Below are 23,378 nucleotides of genomic sequence, written 5' to 3'. Positions count from 1 at the left end.
TAATTGAAAATGCGAGAAAGAATAAGAAGGGCGTCGGGCTAATTACAATTAATTATACTTTATGTTAGACACGAATCAAATCGTGAGAATGAGGCAATTTCTATGAATAGGTGAAAAATTAAAAATACCATACTTCCCAAGCTATATAGTGCATATAATTATTACTTCAGACTATATATAATAACATCTTCAATAATTTTCACAAAGACATATGAAAAATCCATATATAAGATTGTGAATTCCTATCCATTTTATAAATCTGATAGCATACACTAAGATTTGCATGATATTGCATCATATTATGATCCGCTGAAATGCTGTTTTAATTTGCAAATAGGGTGGTATCATTCAAAGATTGAAAATTACAAGAAAAAAGAACATCGCATGATTATGCAGGTTATACTTTTTTTTAATAGTAAATAAAATGCGAAAAGAAGTGAAAAATTAAGAAGAGCGTAAGCCTAATTATAATTTCCTCAAATTTAATTTTACTTTATGTTAGACAAAAATCAAATAGTGAGAATGAGGCAGTTTCTATGAATGGGTGAAAAATTTTAAATACCATATTTCCAAAGCTATATAGTACATATGAACACTTCAGACTATATATAATAGTATCTTCAATAATTTTCACAGAGACATACATCTATAAAATGGTGATTTCCTATCCATTTGATGAATCTGATAGCATACACTGAGATTTGAACGTCACTGCATCACATTATAATCCGCTAATAAATGTTGTTTTAGTTTGCGATCAAATAATTGTGGGGAACACTGTTTCATACTCTGTGGAATACTTTGCCATACATTGATACCTTCGTAACGATCGATCTTATCCACCGGTATTTTTGTGTGTAATTTTACTTCAAAAATAACAAGCGCCCCTGCTTGAATAAGGGCCCGGTTAGAGAGTATGTTTGAAAAAATAAGCGCCCGAGCTATTAAACGAGCAAATACGGTACGCAAGTCATCGATCGGCGAATGCGATACTTAGAGAAGCATGTCACACAGCGTGATGTGGATATAAGTTTATTTATTATTTTATGGATGCTTTTACATATCCTCGTTTGAGGCGAAGACGTCTCATATGTAATCATTGAAACATTTAACCATAATATTACACACCATAGCCCTCGCCCACTTACGAACTTTTTTAGATTATTTACTTACAATAACCGTTAATCTAGTACACAATAGTGAATATCGAGGGAACCGACTCTGATGACCGAACGCTCCTTAACACTCCTGCTACACACAGTCAAACACAACAAAGCACTGCAGCTCGTGACTAGGCACATGTTAACACAATAAATAAATGTTTTTGATGCCTTTCTGCGTGAAACGTCCAAGACTATGAGTGAATATGATCAACTTATCATGAGGTGTACTGTCTGATGAAGAATGTCCCTGTACTCCATTCCATGTGCTGGTTGTATACCACTCGGCAGTGGGATTCAGTGGCTTCTGGCGAATACATCGTTAGACAACCATAGCAAATTAATAAAGTGTCTACAATGAAGACTAGCGTTATATTTGACTTTACAAAAGTTATGTATTAGATTTATAAAGTGTTTAGTGTTGTAGCTTACGCAGTGATTCACATCTTTTCTGACATTAGGGCACCTATGGTTATTAAGTTTGAGAACCCGTCCCTAAAATTCCATCAAACCTCCAGAAAAGAGACTTATAACTGTCATTTTATTAAATTCATTATTACGATATATATTCTATATATTCCGGATATATGAATTGAAAAATATTACAAGAAGAATCACAGTGTAGATATCGAAACATTAACCATTAATATTGAATTTAAATGAACTACAAGAAGCTGAGCTCCCCGAGGTGGGGGGGATAATGAATGTCAATGAATGCAAAAAATTCAAGATGTTATAGATTACGGCTGTTGGGTCAGAGTTCAACATGTTTTATTGATGGTTTATCGTATTTTCTAGGGTAGATGTTTGAGTTAAAACTTTAGAATTCAAAGTCAAAATTCCTGACAGAAACACAAAAATTGCTTTGCAGATGTGACTAGGAATACATTTCCCCTCAGTATACAGAATGATACAAAATGACAGAATACTGCTTTGAAAATATTTGAATGCAACAATATAATGATAATACAAGTCGGTGTTGAGTGTTTTGTGCTAAGTGTTATGATTACACCTCTTATGCATGAGGTGCATGTTTGAAGTTTCATATCTATGGGGAGGATAGTTGTGTGTGAGAGGATTGCTAGGCTCTTTGCCATTGTAGGGTATTTCATGTAACTTCTGGTCAGTTACAGCTAGTTTCACCATCAAGTCGATACATCTGAAACAGATAACTGGCCAACTATTCTTTTGCTTTTTGATTAGACTGATAACTTGACATGTGGCTATGAGAGTAAGTTATCTTATCAGCGGAAAATTGTATGCAATGGCAGGTTATTTGCTAACAAATTTGGATTCCAAATGGACTAAGACATAAGTATGAAATCAGTTATTTCAGACACTGCGATGGCTCTTCACGTCTGAAAGCATTGTCAGATTTAAGCCCGTATTGCAACAATTGGGTGACGCAATGCCAAGATATTAACGAAATGAGCATGGGTTCAAATATTTTGGTAACCTGGATATAATTTATTTTGCTGTATTTTAACTCTTGAATTGTGTCTTGGATAATAATGAAATGTTTTGAGTTTTCATTCAGAAATGGCAGTCAAATTTTCATGTGCATGAAGTCAAATATTTTGAGGTAAATTTTATGAATGGATTAGAATTTGATGTCCCAAGACTCCAGATTGAAAATGCCTAAATATTAACGTAATTTGATGCGCGTGGAGACATTTTTTTCAGCTGTTTTGACTCGTGAGAGACGTCTTGAATAATAATAATATATTTGAGTTTTATTCATTGCTGGAAGTCGAATTTTTGGTGACCAAGTATAAAATTGTGAAAAGTTGAAGTTTGAAAAAAAAAAAAGTATCAGATTCCAGAGCACTGGCTCTGACATAGAATGTCACAAAAGATATTGTAAGCAAAGATGAAATAAAAACATAAAATATGCGGTACCCCTGAAGTATGCGTACCAAGATGGCGGACACCGAAACATAGTATGTGTACCAGGTTAAGGTTAAGCCATACTTTTATTCCAATTTTCCTTATTTTAGTTCTATTACGAGTTTGTGGACTAGCCAAGTGACTCCCGTAGTACTAGTACCTGAAATTATGGCCTCACCCTAGCCTGGTACACATACTATGTTCTGGTGTCCTCCATCTTGGTTCACATACTTTAGGAGTACTAAACATACAGCAATACATCTTGATCACACACTCATTTAGAGCCTTGATATCCAAAAAAGCATTTACAAAATCTCTAAAAGGCTTTGATTAGAATAAAAAAGAATGAGATGCAAGTAATACATAGTACGATGGAAAAATATAAGTACAAAATAATAAAAGCACTTGCAAAAGGAACATTATATTTGAATAAATACTGCAGTGTTTTGTGATGGTCGGAGAATGAAAAAAAAAACTTGCTCGATAATATGGATATATGTAGTAGGAAGTAGGAGAGATGAGACTTAACAGACTTGCAAATGATAAGTCTCTCAGTATGGTGAGGGATTAAAGTGCAAAATAATTATAGCACTTGCAAAAGGAACATTAAAGACAAATAAATACTGCGGTGTTTTGTGATAGACATGAAGCAAAAACTTGATCAAAATGACAGAGTCTTGAAACCCAGAATCATTTAGTACAGGGGTTCCCAAACCAGGGGTTGCGACCCCAAATTGGGTCGGAGTGATAAGTAGGTATGGTCACAAACAGGTCATTGGGTCTGTGGGGTCGCTGAGGTATGGTAGAGGGTGGATGTACAAAACATCTAAGATTTGACAAACCATGTTAAATTTAGCAGTTTGTACCATGGCTTACTGTAAAACAGGCCAATAGGCATCGCTTTATGCATATGCTATAGAAAATGCAAGTGCCTATTGTGACATCACTGTTCGGTTTTAGCTCATTTTACCTAGTACCACCACATGACCAAACTCAAAGTCCAGTAAAAGAAGCTCTTTAGAGTTTCATGAAAATATATATATTGACCTGGGGTCGCACTGGACACTTGAGAGTTGTCTTTGGGGTCGTCCTGAAAAAAGTTTGGGAACCCCTGATTTAGAATAAGCCGATAGGCGCCCAGGATCTCCGCTAATAGTTGAGGCCCGTACTTAAACAACCGGCACAATCCTCAAAGACTTGCGGATCTATAATGCGCTGTGATCAAGTGAACGAGTTACCGAAACTGCCAATTCATTACAAGTTCTGTGCGTTTTCTAAACATTCTTGCAAGATTGATATACTGTAGCTAAAAGTTAAAATAAAGTTCACTAAGGCTTGGATAGTTTATGGAGTATCAGGATGGAAAACGAGTTTGAGAAAGTTTTTTCTCTGTGGAAGGTAGCATTCTTGGAATTTCAATTTTCGACTTGGTTGGCAAGAAAACAGCGATGAATTGTAAAAAATTTGAAACTTTCATAACGACTGGCACGTTTTTCATTGTTGCCATAGAAACGAAACTACAATCCGAACTTTCTATGAAAAGCACATTACTAGGGTGACAAGATAACCCATGTGTACAATTTAATCTAGATCGGTCCAGCCGTTAAGATGCTAAAGCTTAGACACACAGACAGAACGACCGATAAGGGTTTTCTATAGCAGAGATCCAATAGTCATCTTTATCCTCGCTACAGTACACTTGCAAACATTGATTAATCCTTAAATCTTCTTTTTTCCTATTCCTTGCATAAATCGTTTCATTTTTGTCCGGAAAACTTTGAAATTCAAGTTCGAAGCATCAGCAGTTAGCAAGTGCCGGGCAATTCGGCGTTCAAATAAACCTGAAAAAAGATGTTTTTTATTCGATTTTTAGAGCCGTTTAATAAAACAGTTATGTTTTGAAGAAGCAGTTAATAAAGTGTTGACAAGGGACACATCAAATCGCTTGGCTGGTCAGGTTGTGCCCCACGAGCCTGTTGCACAACTGTGGACCAAAACCGTTCTGATTTGAAGTATGGTTTACGTAACATAATATATATAAAACACCTCATTTTTGGATTTTTTTTTCTCATCCTTGCTCTAAAAAAGTTTGGAACAAGCATGAGAAGAAGAGCTACTTTGTTTTAAAAGGGCCAATTTATAGCATCTCTGACTGTCATGTGTTCAAAAAGGCCTATTAAAATTATTTCTATTTTAAATTTTGTGCGGCTTTTTCACAACTTCGCTCCTAACAAGGGTTCACTAATTCATCTAAAGTTTTGGAAGGAAGTTTTGGAAAAAATCATTTTTGTGGAACATAAATTGCTCATATTAATAATTTTTCAACTAACTATTCTGAATCATTCCTAGAGGCAAGAATTTAAAATAATGAATAAAAATAGTCGTCTTAATCAAATATCAATGATAACAAACTCATATTTTACCTTCATAATCAGTGTTGGCCAATTCCCTTGAATGTATGAATCCATCAAACATCTGCGTTCCCATGAACAAATCAAGGAAACGTCGCAAACTACGAGATGTTACGTCTTCATAAAATGATATTCGATTAAAGTTTCGTTGAATTTTCCTGAAATTAAAAATTAAATTTCGATTCCATATAATATATACTTAGGATCATAGTATTTCTAACCAACCGGATAAGAAGCCCAAATACTTCTAAATGTTATCAGCAGAAGTTACGCGAGATTAACTACCAATCCTTCATCAATGCTTTTGCACTAATGGATCCGTATGCGTATAATGCAAGGATGCTGTAGCAAGAATAAACAAAAGATTTACATATTTATCTCGGGGGAGAGGAAAGACGGCTTAATCATATCTCAAACCACGGCCTCTCGTCCGGTTACCAGTCCAGGTCGGGTATGGGATTAGTTAGCCAGTTGTTTTTCGGAAGCATGGACTTGATGGTGGAGGAAGCCGTAACTGACCAGCGGTTACGTGAACCCACGAAGGGAAATCAGAGATGCGGTGGCGAGCGTATTCTTAATGCTTAGCATGATGCTCCGCACCACCGAGCCAATTGCTATATGTAATTCGAGAGTCCTGTTGCACACTAAGACAAATATAACTTTTCTACATACATAAAAGCTTTATAGCACTTACCCCCAACGAGTTTGTTGCTGTGTATTCGATTGCACGTCAGTTTGAAAATGACTCGGATAATGTCCGATCATCTCGACAAATAAATGCATGAAGGATTCCGAAATTACAGTGTTGCGTTCCGCTGATTCTAAGAAGATTATTCATCAATTATGTTTATTGGTATCATTTAACACAGGCAATAGGTAACATGAGAATATCGGTCAGAGACCGAAGACTTATTGATCGAAAGTTAGAGGATCCCCCAAAACAGTGCTCTTACCCCATAGTGACACCTTGTGTCACATCACTAATTAATTAATAACTCGCTAATTATTCGACATAATTCGCCCAAAATCAATAGGCTTCTGGTCCGAGATATGATGAATGCACATGCCAAATCTGGAGCAGATTCAATCTCGCTTTCATGAGATATCGCGTGCATCTAACAGACAGACAGATATACAAATACGTACCGATTAAAATCGATAAGTAATAAACAGTTCAGTTGTCACCACAAATACCAGAATATAAAATCAGACATAAGGTCAGTTAAAGAGTGGGAAACAGAATTAAAGCACAATTATCCAAGGATGATAATCTTCTGCATTATCAAGTTAACAAACACAAGTTAACAAATTAGAACAAGAAATGTGATGTGGGGCTGTGTGATGTGGAGCTGTGTGATGTGGGGCTGTGTGATGTGGGGCTGTGTGATGAACTGCCTTCATTCCACATCTGAATTCAGTGTAGCTGTTTACTTGGTTGTATTGACTTGAAGTAGTTTCATATCAATTGCCTTTTTGGCAAGTTAATTAAGCACAGACCATAATTCTATACAGTTTTAGTAGCCCAGGAGTGGCCAACCTATGGCGCATGCGCCAAACGTGGCGCATTGCATGATTAGAGGTGGCGCATTGTATCTTTAACCCTTTTCATGCCAAAATTGTTAATTGCACTTGAACAACCAGTTGAATTGCCCAAGCCTAAAAAAATTATTATAAATCAACCCACAACATGCTGAAAATGACCCCTAAATACCACCTTTTTCATCCAAACTTCAAAACTTCAAACCGTTGTCAACAAAAGCGAAGCGTAAAATCGTTTGCTGTGACGCAAGTACTAATCTCGAAGAAGCCTGGAGTAAAATCACGCGACGCTAGGCCAAACAGCTGATTAGCAAAGGCCAATTAGAATCGAGGGTAGAGTAGAGTAGATATTGATACTAAAGGCCTGTTGTCACAATATTACGCCTAACTTTACTTCTTATTCGTACCTTTTTCTCTTCGATGTTAAAAACAGCTTTATTGCGTAATGCTCATAAGACAGAATGCGTTTTTCTCCTACTTTCAGGACGGCTGTAGTTTTTACTTGAAAAGGGCGTCACAATGGTTCCCTGTTTCGTAATCAATCGTAATCTGTTTATCGTAAATTGCTCGAATTTTTGCGTGGATACGAGAATTTTCGTTGAGTTAACTATATATATGCGGCTGTCATTGAAATTTATTCATTCAGTGATTCGGTAATTCTCTAAATGAGTGGTTTTCTGTAAACAGCAGCAAAAGTCTCATAAAGGCGGTACTTAAATAAAATTGATCAGTTTTATTTATTATACTTCCTTGCTCAATTTCTATTCATGTGAAGTTTTAAATTGTAAAAACTACATATACGTGTGTATATATGTGTGTGTATTATAAATTTATATAATTTCAACAAGAAGCGGACATTAGGCGTGGGAATACAAGAGATTTACGGCGCATCTGAAACATTATTTTTAAAACGTGGCGCATGGTATGTGAAAGGTTGGCCACCCCTGTAGTAGCCTTTGCTCAGAAATGGATCTCTTTTACTTCCGAATAACTACGCATGATCTGGCCGTGAGCAAATTCTCTACAACACCAACAACTTACCATAATCTATTGCAAAATCATAGCTGGGCTCCATTCCTCCACTTTGAAAATTATTGGCAAAATTAGTTAACGAGTTAATTAACGGCGTTTGTAATTTTCGAGGCAAAATCTCCATCTCGTCACCAGCACTTGAAAGAACTTCTTGTGTCGACATATTAACGAGAAAAACCTGTGGAGACAAAAATAGAATGTTTGAATAAAAATTACACGCATGAAAACACAATGTTCACACCTATGGGGAATTGAGGGGCAATAAAGTTGTAAAATATTACACAAAGTAAACCCAATGAAATAACATTAATACACAATGAAAAGCATAATTACACTTGAAAAAGAAAAATGCCGGTGCCAACAAGTACGGAGAGTTTTGGAGAAAATTCTTGTAAATATGTTGTGTATAATCACGGTGGCGCAACACATTGGCAACACTTTTTCCAATAACCACAAGTTTTTTTCAAAAGCTATTGCATTGAAACGAAAGCATCGAACTGACTTGGGGTCTTGATTTTTATACTCACTTAAACAAGTCTTATCAAATATTATTGGTGGCTTTAGTACAGGGATTCCCAAACTTTATTGGTCGCGGGCCAAAACTTGAATCGGAGGGTTGTTCGCGGGCCGGAAGAGTGTAGCGCCTGAAAACGCGTGACATGTCTAAGCTCTTATGGTTCATAACTAAATTACTGCCCTATGTAATCATAATACCGGTACGAATAACTGAGATAACGCTTTAATTGAATTGTTACGATAAAAACACGTGCTTAAAGTGTGATAATGGCGTAACACTTGGCGCTATCTAGAATGAAAAAAGGTGAAGCAAAATCTGTTGCACTAACTCGCACACTATTTCACTCAAGCTCGGCGGGCCATTTTGAATCGTTACGCGGGCCGGATTTGGCCCGCGGTTTGGGAACCCCTGCTTTAGTATGTGGGTGATGAAAACCCTCTTGTAAACCAAAGTGGGTAATTCAGAAAAAAGGTTGGGAACCACCGATCTAGGCTAATTGAACGTTATGGTAACAGATCTGATAAATACAAGCCAAATTGCAAACTTCTCCAAAAAGTAATTATCATAAACAGCTGTTTGTGGCTAAAAATGACTGTCTGTGTAGAACAGGGACAAGAAAATTACGGCAAATTTCGGATCGGATCTGGCCTGCCAAAGTGTTTCATTCGACCGACTCTGCTGAAATTACAACTATAGTTTTATGGATATAAAATTCCGTTGAAAATACCGATGAAAATAACGTCATAATAACCCAATTGTTACATTGTGCTTCTCATTATTATATAAACGTTGGTCTAGCTGTTGTAAACAAACTGTTTTTTTATTCATAGTTTTTCATATTGAGTTTTGAGTTCCGGCCCCATAACTAACCAAGTCTATTGTCTGTTACTGACCCATTCAATAAATTAATTGCCCACCCCTGGTGTAGAAACTCGTTCAGAGGAAACACAAAAAACAAAATTAAATTCTTGAATATCACAAACCTCTTCCAATGGCAGTGTCCTCAATTTGTGTAATGACGTTTCTAAAATCCCGATGAGTAGCGGAGTTGGTGAGCAGCATAAGTCTACCATAGGCTGAGGTAGGACAGGAACAAATACGTGTTGCCATATAAAAGGGTACAGCAGGGCTCGGAAAGCATGAATGCAGGCAGTTAATGTGCTTAGTGATTTCCCACTGATGATAACTCTCCTTTCGAGTAGAAGGGAAGCAAATATCTGAATAAATAAAAGAGAGCTTGATTGACCAGATAAATGAGATAAACTGAAGAAAATATAGGTTATGATATGGTGACTATATTAAGTGATCCAAGAGTCCCGCTGTACGATAGTTGCTAACACAAATATATTTCTGTAATGTTACACTGTATTTTCGGAATGCTCTATGCATTTATTTGTTCAAATGATCGGACGTTATCAGTCATTTTCAAACTGACGTGCAAGCAAATACACAGCAACAAACTTGTTGGGGGAAAATAATATAGAGTTTTTGGTGATTTCTGCAACATGAGACATGTTCATAAATTATAAGTAAAAGTAAGTACGAGAATATCGGTTGGAAACCGAAGACTTATCGATCGATAGTCAGGGGATCCCCCAAAACAGAAACTGCAGTTTCGATTCATCCGCTCTTGTAACTTGCGCACTGCGCATCGCACACACACACTCGGCGGGTTTCAAAATTCTCTCGCTTTACAAAAATCTAGATCACTATATCAATAATTGATTGATAACTCGCTAATTATACGACATAATTCGCCCAAAATCAATAGGCTTCTGGTCCGAGATAAGATGAATGCACATGCAAAATCTGGAGCAGATTCAATCTCGCTTTCGTGAGATATCGCGTGCATCTAACAGACACACAGACAGACAAATACCTATCAATATACTTACCGATCTTAAGATCGATAAGTAATAAGTGATTGCTGCTTAGTCTTTGTATTAATAACCATATTCTAATGTTTGTAAAAGATTCAAATAAGTCACCTTTATAGTTATATCCACTCCAAGCTCAGACAACAAGCATTGCAGATCAACATGTTCTAACCTTGTGTCAAACGGCCGGCGTAAAACAAAATATGCTCTCCCATCTATGAGAATAAAAATTTGAAAGTTGAAATGATCCAGAAATATTGTAAAAATTTAATAGTTCAAAAAACATGAAAATATGAACATGATGAAATATCGGGAATTCAGACAGAGATGCAAAGCTTCAAAAAGCTGTTTTGAGCAAATTAGGTAAAAGTATTTTTGATTTTTTAACTTGAATACTTATATTATTTATTAAATATTTCTCCAAACTACGATTAGATTCCATTAAGACATTAATTTTGCTGATATTGAGGCCAGGCAAATTCTGTAAAAAGACCCAAATTTAAGCATGTGATCCAAATGAAATATAATAATATAATTTCTGTATGAATAGAGGTTGGCTTGTCTAAAGACTTGTTCAAAGTGATGATGAAAAACGCCAAATAATGGTGTCATCTTGAGTATTGCATTTGCAGCCAAAGTATGAATCCTCCCTCCCAAAAAAAAGAGAATCTGTCTGAGGATTAGACACAATTCAGCACTGTGGGGAATTTGAAGCACATGAGCTAGAGTTGTCAATTGTTACTGATAGCTCGAAAAATCCCCCCCTCATCTAAACAAAAAATTTCTAACCTGGTTCTTCAATTTCAACTCTGACGTTTCTCCCCGGTGCTGGAAATCTTTCAACGAAAAGTGATTCAATGAAAACTGAGACTTTCTTCAGAGAAACCTAGAATTTAGATCGGTGTTATCAAATTAATGCAGTGTTTCCCAATTGAGGAATTCAATGTTTTTTTTTGAAAAGAATATCCTCCACGAATTTGCGAAAAGCACAATTCTTATCCTCAAGAACTTCTATCAGTACTCTTCCTATTTATAGTTATTTACTATAGGATGGGATTAACTTATTTATCATAGGCAAATCAAATGGCTAATCACGACCTCTCATCCAGTTACCAGTCTATGTCGGGTATGGGATTAGTTGGCTAGTTATTTGTTTCGGAAGCATGGACTTGATGCCGAAACCGAATAACCGCAACCGTTATGCGAACTATCATACGGTGGCTAGGAGTCCAGCAATCGTTCAGCACATAACTATCCCCACATGGGATTCAAACCTGCAGACCCATGCAGGGTAATCAGAGGTGCGGTGGCGAGCGTATTCCTAATGCTTAGCACGATGAGCCACACTGCCGAAGGTACTTGGTTCAAGCAAACTTGCTCAAAAAGAAAAATCAGAATCCTCACCCTATGTCTTCTCTCCAGTTCGTCAAGTATTGTCTCATACAAACCAAAGCTTCCCATAGCACTGATCAGACAGTAGACTACCGGGTATCGAGGCTCGTTTCCTGGTGGCAGAATTCTGACAATAAAATTGCGGAGATGGCATAAAAATATCTTATATTTATACAATACAGAGCGACCATAAAGTCTCTTTACACTTCAAAATTCATTGACTTTATTTACACTTTGTATAAAACCATATTATTTCTAGTTGCATTGTGCCACCTTCTTAGAAAATTTATAACAACTTGACCATGGAAACGCAGCCTAAGTGCCGGAATTGAACGAATATAGTTAATTACGAAGTGGCCAAGTGTTCAAGTGGCCCAGAGATGAGTGTGTGTGGCTTAGCTTCAAGCAAATTCTCTGATCTTAATTTTTATCACATGAAATACAGAAAAGTGTGGCCGGATGGAGTATTTAAATGATATTAGATATCATGCATTCACAACACTAAAAACTAACTATAAACTTTCCTTTTAAGCAAGACATAAAGATCCTTTTCCACTCCAGTAACGCAAAACAGACCTACCTTCTACAATATCCGAACTTTCGTGTCCCATCTTCACGAGTCAGCATAAATGAGTAGCTATGACTCATCATTTCTCTACATGGCTGTATTTCACCGATATCAGGAAAACAAAAATGAGCCAAAGTTTTTTCATCCCCGACAGTTTTACCGGGAGGAGGGGCGGGAAATCGGTATGATACTTTGGAAGATATTTTACCGGTCGGATCTGGAATTGAAAAATAATTTATAATAATTTATGGGCGTTAAGGTCTAGTAGTGGTTTAGCAGGTGCGTCGATCTAGTGCAGAGTATATATCACACTGGGTCCCAGGACCTCTTGGGAGCCCATGAAGCCGTTATCTGGAAGCCACAAGCAAAAATGGCCTCTAACTGGTACAATTTGTGATGAATACATTGATTTGAAATAAAATTGACTGTTATTTGTTTAATTCTTTGATTGTAATTATTCCTTTACTTTCGTTTGTTGCCTTTTTATTATTGAACATGTCTCACAAAATAACTGATTGAAACGCCATAAAACACATTTTTCGAAAAGCAAGGACAACTTTTTGACGGGGGTCATAGATCGTGAAAGTGTGATAACGACTGGGTTAGGGGTTAAACAAACGAGTCTTACAACCATACCTGGAACCACTTTGCAAATCAAGACTTGCTCAAACACAGTCGATGCATCAGATCCTGACAATTCTCGTTCCAATGATTTGTATTTCAAAGTACTTCTGTATGTTTTCTGCATAGTACGAGTGCGATCAAGAGTTTGCCTGAAAAAAAGCTTGAATTTTTAACAAATTTGATATCAGGATGAGGTCATTGTAGTTTTTTAGGAGTCAGTTGTTTTTTATGAGGCCCTAATGTGTGATTTATTAGCCTTAAATAAAGAAAACTTGTATAAAAAAATGCGTATTCGAGGAGTCCATCTTCACTGGAACTCAGGGACTTGGCATCACATTCAGATGCAATGCCAACCGACCAAGTGATAGACTGGCATTTCTGGATCCATTTGTAGCTCTTAGAATGTCAGTTGCCGCTAACCACCCTTTTATCAGCAATCTGTTTCTTTTAATTGAGAGATGACAGCCTTGCCTGAATACCTACATATAGGTGATAGCACATCAATGGTGGATTATAATTCTTCTATCAGTACTTTTTCTACTTGGGGATTGGAATTTTGCCTTGAAAATTCCCATGCCATCTCTATTGCAAATATAAACTTACAAATATACAGGGTGTCCATAAAATCCCTTTACAATTTCTATTTTATTATGAAGTCAGTTCTCAATATGTCTTAACCAGGTTTGTTGTTTTTTTAAATCAGTAATTGTAAGTATTCTTATCTTATTTATTACATCTGTGATGGCCAAAGCAATTATGAGGTATCAATAACTCATCTTTGCAATTTTAAAGAATTTTAGGACTTCATGGACACCCTATATATGAGTTGTTGATTGTAATTTTCTTTAAAATATAATACCACTAGACAGCGATCCGAGACCACCGACTTATCGATCTCCCGCATGTTAAATATTTTACTCGACCTGACAAACAAAGTCGAAAAGAAAGAAAAACATAAAAAAAAAAAGCGACGAAAGTTGTGGTTTCCATTCCTTCGTTCTGACTCAATAGAGACACCGCGTGTCCCATCACTAATTAATTAATAACTCGCTAATTATACGACATAATTCATCCAATTCGTTGATAGGCTTCTGGTCTGAGATATGGAGAATGCACATGCAAAATTTGCAGCAGATTCAACCTCGTTTTTATAAGATATCGCGTAACATACGAAAGTGTCTAACAGACAAATATCTATCAACATACTTTCCGATCGAAATCGATAAGTAATAAGACCTACTCACATACCTATGTCTACTCATGTCCATCTCAGTATCTGAATCCTCGTCCCCACTTGAACTCAAGGACTTGACGTCACCATCAGACCCAGTTTCCTCTAGATTATATTTCCAATGGTGTTTATATTTTCTACTGATCTGACTGAAAGCTTCCCGAATTTTATCTGTGATCTGAAGGAAATATGAATATAATTATAAGTGAGAAATCTCTAGGATAGAATCAGCTCAATCCTATTACGGCATGACAACAAGAGGGCTTAATCATATGCCGAACACCTGCCTCTTGTCTGATTACCAGTCAATGTCGGGTACGGGAATATTTGATCAGTCACAAGGAACAAATCATCAGGTCGAGACAGGAATTTTATATTAAAAGCCGAAGCTCGTTCCAATAGAAATGCATCTGGAAATGGTCGTATAAAAAAATAATTCCAATTTTACCTGCAGTTTCACACCGGACTCCATACTTCTCTCTGACTTAGAAATACTGTTGGTTCGAAGCAGGATTTCACTCATGTCAGAATTTTGTTTCGATAATTTATTGTGTGGTGTTGCTGCTAAAGCTGATGGCTTGGTCTAGAAATAAAAAAAAAGTTTTAGTCATAGCATTGAATCCTGGCTACAGGTAATAAATCATAAGCCATGATTGAATTATGCTAAGCTTTAGTTTTTCCTACATGTAAAATCAGGAACTCCTCGCACCAGTGTGAATGAATATACATGCACATATAAGTAACGATCATCGACTTTACTATTTTGGACAAAGATTAGCGATTGCATGAAAAGGAAAATATTTTCTTTCAAAGTGTTTCCAACACAAGATGAAGCCCGCACAAGTAGCAAATAATATGCTTTAGTTTGCCATCATTGCTACATGACACCACATATGAATCTTTTCTTCAAATTCACTACTAAAGATCACACATAAGGCAAAGACTACAACACTGATCCCAATGAAGCAAATGGGTAATTGTTATTAATAGATGCTACAGAATGAAGCATAATAGGTTTGTCACACAGCCCCATAATTTAAATCATCTCTCTCGATACTTTTATAATAAATCAAACACACAAGGCAAATACGCCACTATATGGTCTCTATATACGCCAGTGAGTGATTTCAAATTAAAAACAGAAGGATGGATAGCTAATTTATCACATGACACCACAATACAAATTATTCCACTTGATAAGACCCTCAAAACAAAGCCCATATAAGAAAAGGCAGTTTGCTACACGACCACACGGTACAAATCATTTTTCTTCAAATTCACTATTAAAGACCACACGCGGGGGGATTGCGCAGTCAGGATTTTCAAAATCGGGAATTCCCACCCCCTTCTAAACAGTCCCCACGATTATGCGCTCGTTGAAAGAGCCGACTTTTACAGCTTAAAATGACTTTTCTGTCGCATAAAATATTCAATCCATGACAACTACAAGAATCTAAAATGTGTTGTTTCAATTTAATTGTGTTCAACGTACCTCACGGTTGCGTCTTCTCACAACAAAATAAAAACATTACTTTACTACTCTAAAACACTATGGCAGTCTGTGGACACTAAACTCTTATGTGTAACTCTTAATTCAATGAAACAGAATAGACAAAAGATAGACAGTTCATCTCGCTTAATACTTTTATAACAAAGAACACATATATGGGAAGCACTAATAGGCTACATTATACTGCTTTACATATATGATAATGAGTAATTCTCAAAAGTATAATAGACATAGAAACTATCACTTCCTAAGTGAAACCTTCATCAGTAACGCCCACACGTGACTTTGTCAAATGCAAAACATTGCTATAGGCATTCTATGCTTAATGTATGAATAATACATTACGAATATTTTGGCCTAGTGCAATGTTTCCCAAACTTTCTATTTGTGCGGTGCCAACTTATTTGGCAAGAAATCTCCTTACACGAAAAAAATTGCTGCCGTTAAATAAAACTCAATTTTGTAAACGTTATTAATGTGTACTTTATGTCTTTCAAAGTTTGTAAACATTATATGACCTAGGGAAAAAAGGCAAAAGAATAGAAAGTCTAGTGAGCAACACTGACACTAAATGATGAATCAATAATATGATATGGGAGTGAAAAAAAAAATAGAAACATATTTACACAAATGAGATGAATTAATATTGTTTTTTCAACTGGAACCTATATTTTGAGACACTCACATATGAGAACTGAACTGATCTGGACCGTTGGGAAAACCTGACTTAGGCAGTGGTTCTTATTAACTTTTCCGAACCCCTACGTTATTCTGCACGCTTATACCGAACCCCAACAATATTACCAGGAAAAGGTCTTCTTATTATAACAGTATTTAGAATCCATATTGCACAGCACATAATGGTACAAATTTCGTTCGGCATACTCATGGCTCCTGAGCCTTGTGTCAGTTAACCCTGATAAATAGTGTTTTGGTACATGTCATCTATTTCTACAAACAAGTAGTGTTATAGACATGCAAGAGATATAGCAAGCTACTACACTGAAAGTACGATATGACAAATTAAGAGAATTGGGTGTAACAATTCAATAACACACAGAACCTACGAAAGTTAGTACAAGCACAGTTCACAGCGGTACAAAATTATCGGGCATATTAGTGAAAAAGCGCCTTTCTCGACGGTCCAGAAGTATGTGTACCAATATGGCGGTAACTAATTTTGTTCGTCTACTTTACATCAAGTTGTGTAAAGGGACTGAAACCTATGGGCAGGGGGTATATTCACTTGACTAACACAGACAGTCCCCGAACTCGTAAATTATGGCCTAACCCTAACCTGGTACACAAGGAGCACCCGTTTCTGTGTGTCGGTACACCCTTAGTTGATATTGGTGCCATTGCATCTATTTGTCCCTACAAGCCACTGAAATTGCCTACCAAAACATCGCAATCATGTCGAATTCAAAACTGTGATGATGGTTAATTAAATAGCACACTGAAACACACATGAGATGAGTCACTCATACCTATTCAAACAAATTATGAAAGTAAAAAACCCATAAATTTTGGGCATATTTATATTTATGGTAGAATCTAAAGTTAAGTGAAATTAATGTGTTGCTAGATCTCTACTAATTGGCAAAATATTTGGTACTCCGTAGTATGTGAACCAAGATGGCGGACACTGGAACGTATTATGTGAACCAGGTTAGGGTTAGGCCATAATTCCAGGTGCAAAAACTACGGGAGTCACTTGGCTAGTCCCCAAACTCGTAATAGAACTGAAATAAAGAAAATTGGAATCAATTATGACCTAACCCTAACCTGGTACACATACTACGTTACGGTGTCCGCCATCTTGGTTCGCATACTACGAGAGTATCCTATATTCTAATGGCATTGTGCCATGGCAAACTACAACTATATAAAACTACATATGTGACATGAGTTAACAGAAATTAAACAACACACATGAGAAAAGAAGTGTGATATATGGAGAATTGAACATTGGTGCATCTTCAAAATCAAACTACAAACATGAGAACCAGACCACACTCTAACCTTCTTAGTAAACATTTGCCATTTTCTGACCCATTTTACAACAATGGTGTCAATGGTGTGAGATTTCTTAAGAAAAATTGTTTGTATATGAATATATTGGAGCATTGGAATTAACCCGGACTGTTATTCCGGTAGATCCCAGCCCTTCACATATCCGAGAGATGGCGAGATTGTGTAACTCGTTTGTCAGATGCTTGTGACATAGAATTGAATCTATATTTTCAGATATAGAATATCAAATGCATTCTAAACTGGCTCACGCTCGACAAAAACTTGCAGAAATCATCGTGAATTGTAATTAAAGTAATTAAATTTAGTCATCCAGAATAATTGATAAACATTGCTCAATTATATTTTCAATTTTAAAGTTTGTTAATTGACATCTATTTTATGCCTGACAGCCCTAATTTTTCAAATAAAAATATTCCGAATTCTATGTAGAATCCTAAAATTCTAGGAACAGGAACCTAGGTTGTGGCCAGGGCTTGGAAGAGCAACTGTGACATTTTGGTTGAGCTGTTCGAATATACGGCTCCCTGATTTCAAACCAGCCCTGGTTGTGGCCTATCCAGTATACAGAATATTCGTTTTTTTCCACTGCTCGTCTATGCTTTTATTTCCTCTTAACTCTCTTATCTCTATAATGAAATAGCACAGAACAGGTCACTCACCTCTCTAGGTTTTTGCAAATTCTGTCGGAAAGTCAGATGAGAATAATTACTGTCGAGATCAGATAAACTGAGAGGCCGAGCTGGTTTCTGAAGATCTATTCTATCATAGTTGCCCGAGTGTGGAAGAGAACCTGGATTTATTGGAAAATATAAAAAAAATTAGGGGCTTTCCAAAATTATAGTTCAAGCAACAGTACTCCTGTGTGTGTACCAGGTTGGGGTTAGGCCAGTTTTATTCCAATTTTCCTTATTTTAGTCCTATTACGAGTTTGGGGACTGTCTGTGTTAGCCAAGTGAATATACCCCCTGCTCATAGGTTGCAGTCTCTTCACACAACTTGACGTGAAGTAGGCGAACAAAAGTAGTTCATTGATTGTTACATGCACTTCTGGAGCGTTCAAGCAACTCATATGTGAGGACATACTATGGTTGGAAGAACTAGAATCCCAGTGGGAGGGTGCGTGTGGCGCAGCATGCAAAGCGTTAGGAATACTCTCGCCACCTCCGATTACCCTGCATGCGTTCAAATCTAGCGGGTAATAGTTATGTGCGAGAGGAATGCTGGACTTCTCGCCGCCATAAGGTGGTTGCCGTAACCACTGGTCAGTTACGGCTTCTTCAATCATCAAGTCCATGCATTTGGAAAACAAATAACTGGCTAACCAATCTCACACCCGACATGAACTGGTAACCGGACGAGAGGCCTTGGTTCAACATAATGATTAAGTCACCTCATCGTCTTTTTTTTCCCCCAAGGATAAAAATGATATGCTATCCTTTTCAGTTTGGCACTGCCCTCTCAATTTATTACCCCTGAGTGGACAGTAGTGTTGAATCTATGACATCAACATGATGAATAATGAGCAATGCTCTAACCACGAAGTCATCTGCCGCTTCTGCTAGAAACAAGACTCTAAACAAGGGGCAACTGATATGTAAGGTTTTCAAAAGAAAAGGAACATTTTCAGTTTGGCATTTTTTACACTCCAACCAGGGTAAGGGCAAAATTCTATATAGTTTCAGTAGCTCTTGGAATTTTAGTGGTGAGTTATCTTTTCCTTCCGAGTGCACCACCATGATTCTTTAAAGAGTTTCAGACGCTCTTAGTGTTACAATGGTTGCCCATAACTTTACTCAGAGATAATGAGTCACCTTTAGCTCTGATTGAGCACAATTAATGCACCATCAACCATTTTTACATTTTCAGTATTTCAGTTCTCGCCCATAACTTGTTTAACCTTAGTTCTGAGAGAAAGCTTATGACACTGCTTTGGGCGAGAGCACTTCAAAAAACCTTAATACCCCAATATGGCATCAGAAATAGAAGAGGATAAGCCATCTTAGCTCTTGAAACCTGTTTAAATGTATATTAACGCTCTAACACACAAAATTAGCTCTCTTGTCCTTTCTTACCCACCGGCATATGTAGCCAGCTCATTAATAATCTAAACCTTATGTAGGAAATGAGTCAAAACAATAACAGGATACCAGGAGTTGGTCAGCGTGCATAAAGCATAATAATATTAGTGTAAAAAGAGAGCTGTTTGACATATGCAAACTACTTTGATATTAGGTAAAGGGCGTATGTGTACCAATATGGAAGGTAATTAATTTTGTTCGCCTACTTTACATCAAGTTGTGTAAAGGGACTGAAACCTATGGGCAGGGGGTATATTCACTTGGCTAACACAGACAGTCACCTAACCCATGAAAGAACTAAAATAAGAAAATAAGAATAAAATTATGGCCTAACCCTAACCTGGTACACATACTACAGGAGTGAGGAAGGAATAAACAGGCAAAGAGAGGAATTTAGCAAACAATGTTGGGAATCACAGGTTTATGTTAAACAGCATAGGATTCATTTAGTTTCTGAAAACCGTGTGAAGACTAATTCATAGCAAATGTAAAAAACAACCAGATAAATGCTTAAAATCTATTTACCATTTGCATTGCTCATGAGCGTGAGATCTTCCACCTCCTCATAGTTGTGTTGTCGGTTCCATTTAGTCATTCTATTGTCTTCAGACATTTGTTGTTGTTGGCCAACTTAATATATTAATAAATTATTTAAATTATAATCCAAAGTAAATTACAAACGTAGTCACAAACCATTTTTTTCAAGCAGTTCAAGTCCCAAAATTTGCCAAACTAGGGTGTCGCACTCAAATGAAAAGACATTATGCTAACTTAATTCCAACAGCTACAACTTGAATTTGCTGTGATAGGTGGGTACAGCATGTTAAGAGTTGTAGGGTCGGTTTATATACAAATTTTCATAATTTTACTGTTTTAGGGCCATTTTTAGAGGATAAACATATATGCAAAGATATAAGGTAATAACTATTCATTAGATATCAGAGGCTACTCATCTGAAGCCTTGTTCAGAGTAAAGTCATAAAAAATGCAAAAAAGTACAGGGTGTCCATAAAGTCCTTTTACAATTTTGCTATAAAGTCAGTTCTCAATATATCTTAACCAGGTTTGTTGTCATTTTTAATTCGAAATTGTTCTGGTATTTTTACTTCATTTAATATATCTGTGAGGGCTATAACCATATACGGTATCGATAAATTCCCTTTGCAATTTCAAAAAAAAATTTATAACTTTATAGACACCCTATATTTATCAACTCACCATTTGGCTTGAAAAATGTGACTTCCTCATATCCTTCCTTAGGAGCTCTGGAGATAGAAGACAAATCTGGGTTAGACTGATATAGCCCAGGGTTTAGGAACGCTGTCTCTAAATTTCCTTGTATTCCGTCCCCCTTTACTGTGGTTAGATCAGACGAAACTCGGATGAGATTCCGATGTAATGGCCTGGGGGGCCGAACAGGACGCGGACTGGCATCAGCGGCACCAAATGTAAACGTTCTGTGTGGCTTTGGAAGGGGGTTAACGCCAGTATTATTGTTAGTGTCCTTTTTGTTCATTATTTTCCCGTTAAAAAATGCTGTTTTTGCACCAACCGAACCAAAATTTTCTTCTGATTGGGTTTTCGTTTCTTTTGGAGACTTCGGAGATGGGGGTGGGGTTTTGACAGCTAAAGGAGACACTGGTCGATTAGGGAATTCCCCTATCTTCAATTTTGCACCTACAGGAGTTGGCTTATGTTTTTGTGGGACACTGTATAAACTAGAAGACACTTTAGGTATCTCAGAAACTGGTCTATTGTTTGGAAAAGGGTTTGAGGGAATACGCAACCCCGATGCTGTTGTCATAAACCTTGGCCTTGATGGAACTACTGGTTTTTCTTCATTTTGTGGGGGTGAAATTTGCAGCCTATTTTTTGGTTTTAAACTTGGACTCGGAGGGGAAATCCCGGTTGGTTTATTCGGCGAGGACGGCCTTAAAGAATTTGAATTAGGAAAAGTATTTTTCGGCCCTAACTGGGGAGGGGAATCCATTTCTCCACTAATAGAATCAGTTTTTGAAGAAGAGATCGGTGAAAAAGTTTTTCCGTTAAATAAAGTTTTTCCGTTAAATGAGGGGGAGGTAGAATTCAAATTTGAATCTGATTTATAAGGAGTGAGCCCTCTAGTGGTAAAATTTCTTCTAGGTTCTAATTTATGTTCCCAATAGTTCCGTGCGTTTGTAATTCTTCTTTCCTCCTTTTTATCCATGTTTAAAAACGGACTCCTTGCACCACTGTTCGCAGTTCTTAGTAGATCTGGTGATTTTTGCCTGAAATTTTTATTTTCCGATGCAGTTATATTGCTATTTCGGTTTGACGACTGCACTATACCATCAGAATCAATAGCTGGTTTTTTATTTTGATTTGATGACACTTTTCCTGTTGAAAATTCGTTTTTATTGCTTCCTTGAAAATTTTGTTCCGAAAAATTCGCGGCGTTATTTCCAATCACCTTTGTGTTTGTTTCAGCAGTTTTTTGATTGTTTGAATTATTGCTCAATATTGTTCGTGTTGTATTTTGCTCTTTAGCTCTTTCATTGGAATGAGTCTCTTCCTTTAAGAATTGCTTTGGCACCCGTACAGATGTCCCTTCCTTTAAGAATGGCTTTGGCACTCGTATACCCACTGAAACAACATTTGTTCTACTTGGCGATTTTGGGCTGGTGACGGCATTGTTATGTCCGAATGTTTTATCACAATCAACGACTTCCTGCAATTCTTTCTCGTTGGCAAAAAACGTAGAATTTCTGACGCACGGTTTTGGCTTAATTGACGCAAAATCAACACCTTTTTCTCCGCTAAATAACTCAATCATAGACGTAACTTTTGAAGCACGAGATTTATTATTTTGCAACGGGCTGACTTGCGGTTTAGAACGTAACTTGACAACGTCACCTTCAAACTGTTTTTTCGTTTTGCTCTGCGCGAAAAACATTTCAGATCCCATGACTACGACTTCCTCTCGATGTCATCCAAATAGCGTCATAAAAAAACAAGATAAAATAGTTCTGTCCAATGAGTCATTCCATGCATATTATTGCATCAAATAATAGAGCATAAACTACATTACGTATGTCCTATTCAACTGCAATGAATTATAGTTCTGAATAATAGATGGATTTCGCTTCTCAATGTATGCTCTTGTATTGAACAGACAGGATATCATCGCATGTTAATTAACTCAATTTGTGCAGGGTGACCCCCCCAAAAAAAAAAATAGAACCCATATCATTTGTTCCAAATTACGGAAACTTTTGGGTACAATCCTAGTCAAACTCTGAAGTTTTGAGTGTTTATTGAAAAAAAAAAGTCCATTTTTGTATGAATTTATGAGGAAAGGGAATTTATGAGTTATTTTTTTGGGGTCAGCTTTTCTCTTATGCATGAATTTTCAGACGTAAAGTTGATTATCCAAACTTAATGAAGTTTCATTATATCACAAAAACTATAGATAAACGTTCCTAAAATGAACAATATCATATGGGCCTTATTGAACTGCAAAGCTGCAAATAAGCTCAGGA

At 36.8% G+C, this 23,378-nt stretch overlaps 2 protein-coding genes across 3 annotated transcripts in view; both read right to left on the bottom strand.

Annotated features, from left to right (window-relative positions):
• The window catches only part of LOC120345419 (calcium/calmodulin-dependent protein kinase kinase 1-like), a 310,354-nt gene that overhangs the window by 213,365 nt on the left and 73,611 nt on the right, over positions 1-23,378 (bottom strand). The window lies entirely within an intron of this gene.
• LOC120342211 (DENN domain-containing protein 2B-like) lies at positions 1,683-22,958 on the bottom strand. Of its 2 annotated transcripts, XM_039410951.2 has the most exons (16): positions 21,079-22,958; positions 20,386-20,490; positions 18,442-18,572; positions 17,771-17,836; positions 14,687-14,821; positions 14,256-14,416; positions 13,020-13,156; positions 12,396-12,600; positions 11,828-11,942; positions 11,213-11,309; positions 10,535-10,638; positions 9,530-9,763; positions 8,039-8,207; positions 6,153-6,279; positions 5,471-5,616; positions 1,683-4,888 (listed from the first exon to the last, which is right to left on the bottom strand). In XM_039410951.2, exons 1-16 carry the CDS (start codon positions 22,802-22,804, stop codon positions 4,767-4,769), a joined length of 3,780 nt encoding a protein of 1,259 aa, XP_039266885.2. In that variant the 5' UTR covers positions 22,805-22,958; the 3' UTR covers positions 1,683-4,766. The 2 variants fall into 2 exon arrangements, with proteins under 2 accessions (XP_039266885.2, XP_039266894.2); XM_039410960.2 differs by lacking the exon at positions 17,771-17,836 and having other exon boundaries at positions 21,079-22,957.

The sequence above is a fragment of the Styela clava genome, chromosome 1 (assembly GCF_964204865.1).
Source record: "Styela clava chromosome 1, kaStyClav1.hap1.2, whole genome shotgun sequence".
NCBI lineage: Eukaryota > Metazoa > Chordata > Ascidiacea > Stolidobranchia > Styelidae > Styela > Styela clava.
Note: the sequence above shows the minus strand (reverse complement) of the source record. Positions and strands in the feature narration are given on the sequence as shown.

What these genes read in the sequence shown, in the direction of transcription:
- LOC120342211 (XM_039410951.2), bottom strand. Translation starts at nt 22,804, where the DNA reads ATGGGATCTGAAATGTTTTTCGCGCAGAGCAAAACGAAAAAACAGTTT. An exon ending in CACATTTTTCAAGCCAAATG is followed by an intron (nt 20,491 to 21,078) that starts GTGAGTTGATAA and finishes TAATATATTAAG; the next exon opens with TTGGCCAACAACAACAAATG. An exon ending in AACTGGAGAGAAGACATAGG is followed by an intron (nt 11,310 to 11,827) that starts GTGAGGATTCTG and finishes TCTAAATTCTAG; the next exon opens with GTTTCTCTGAAGAAAGTCTC.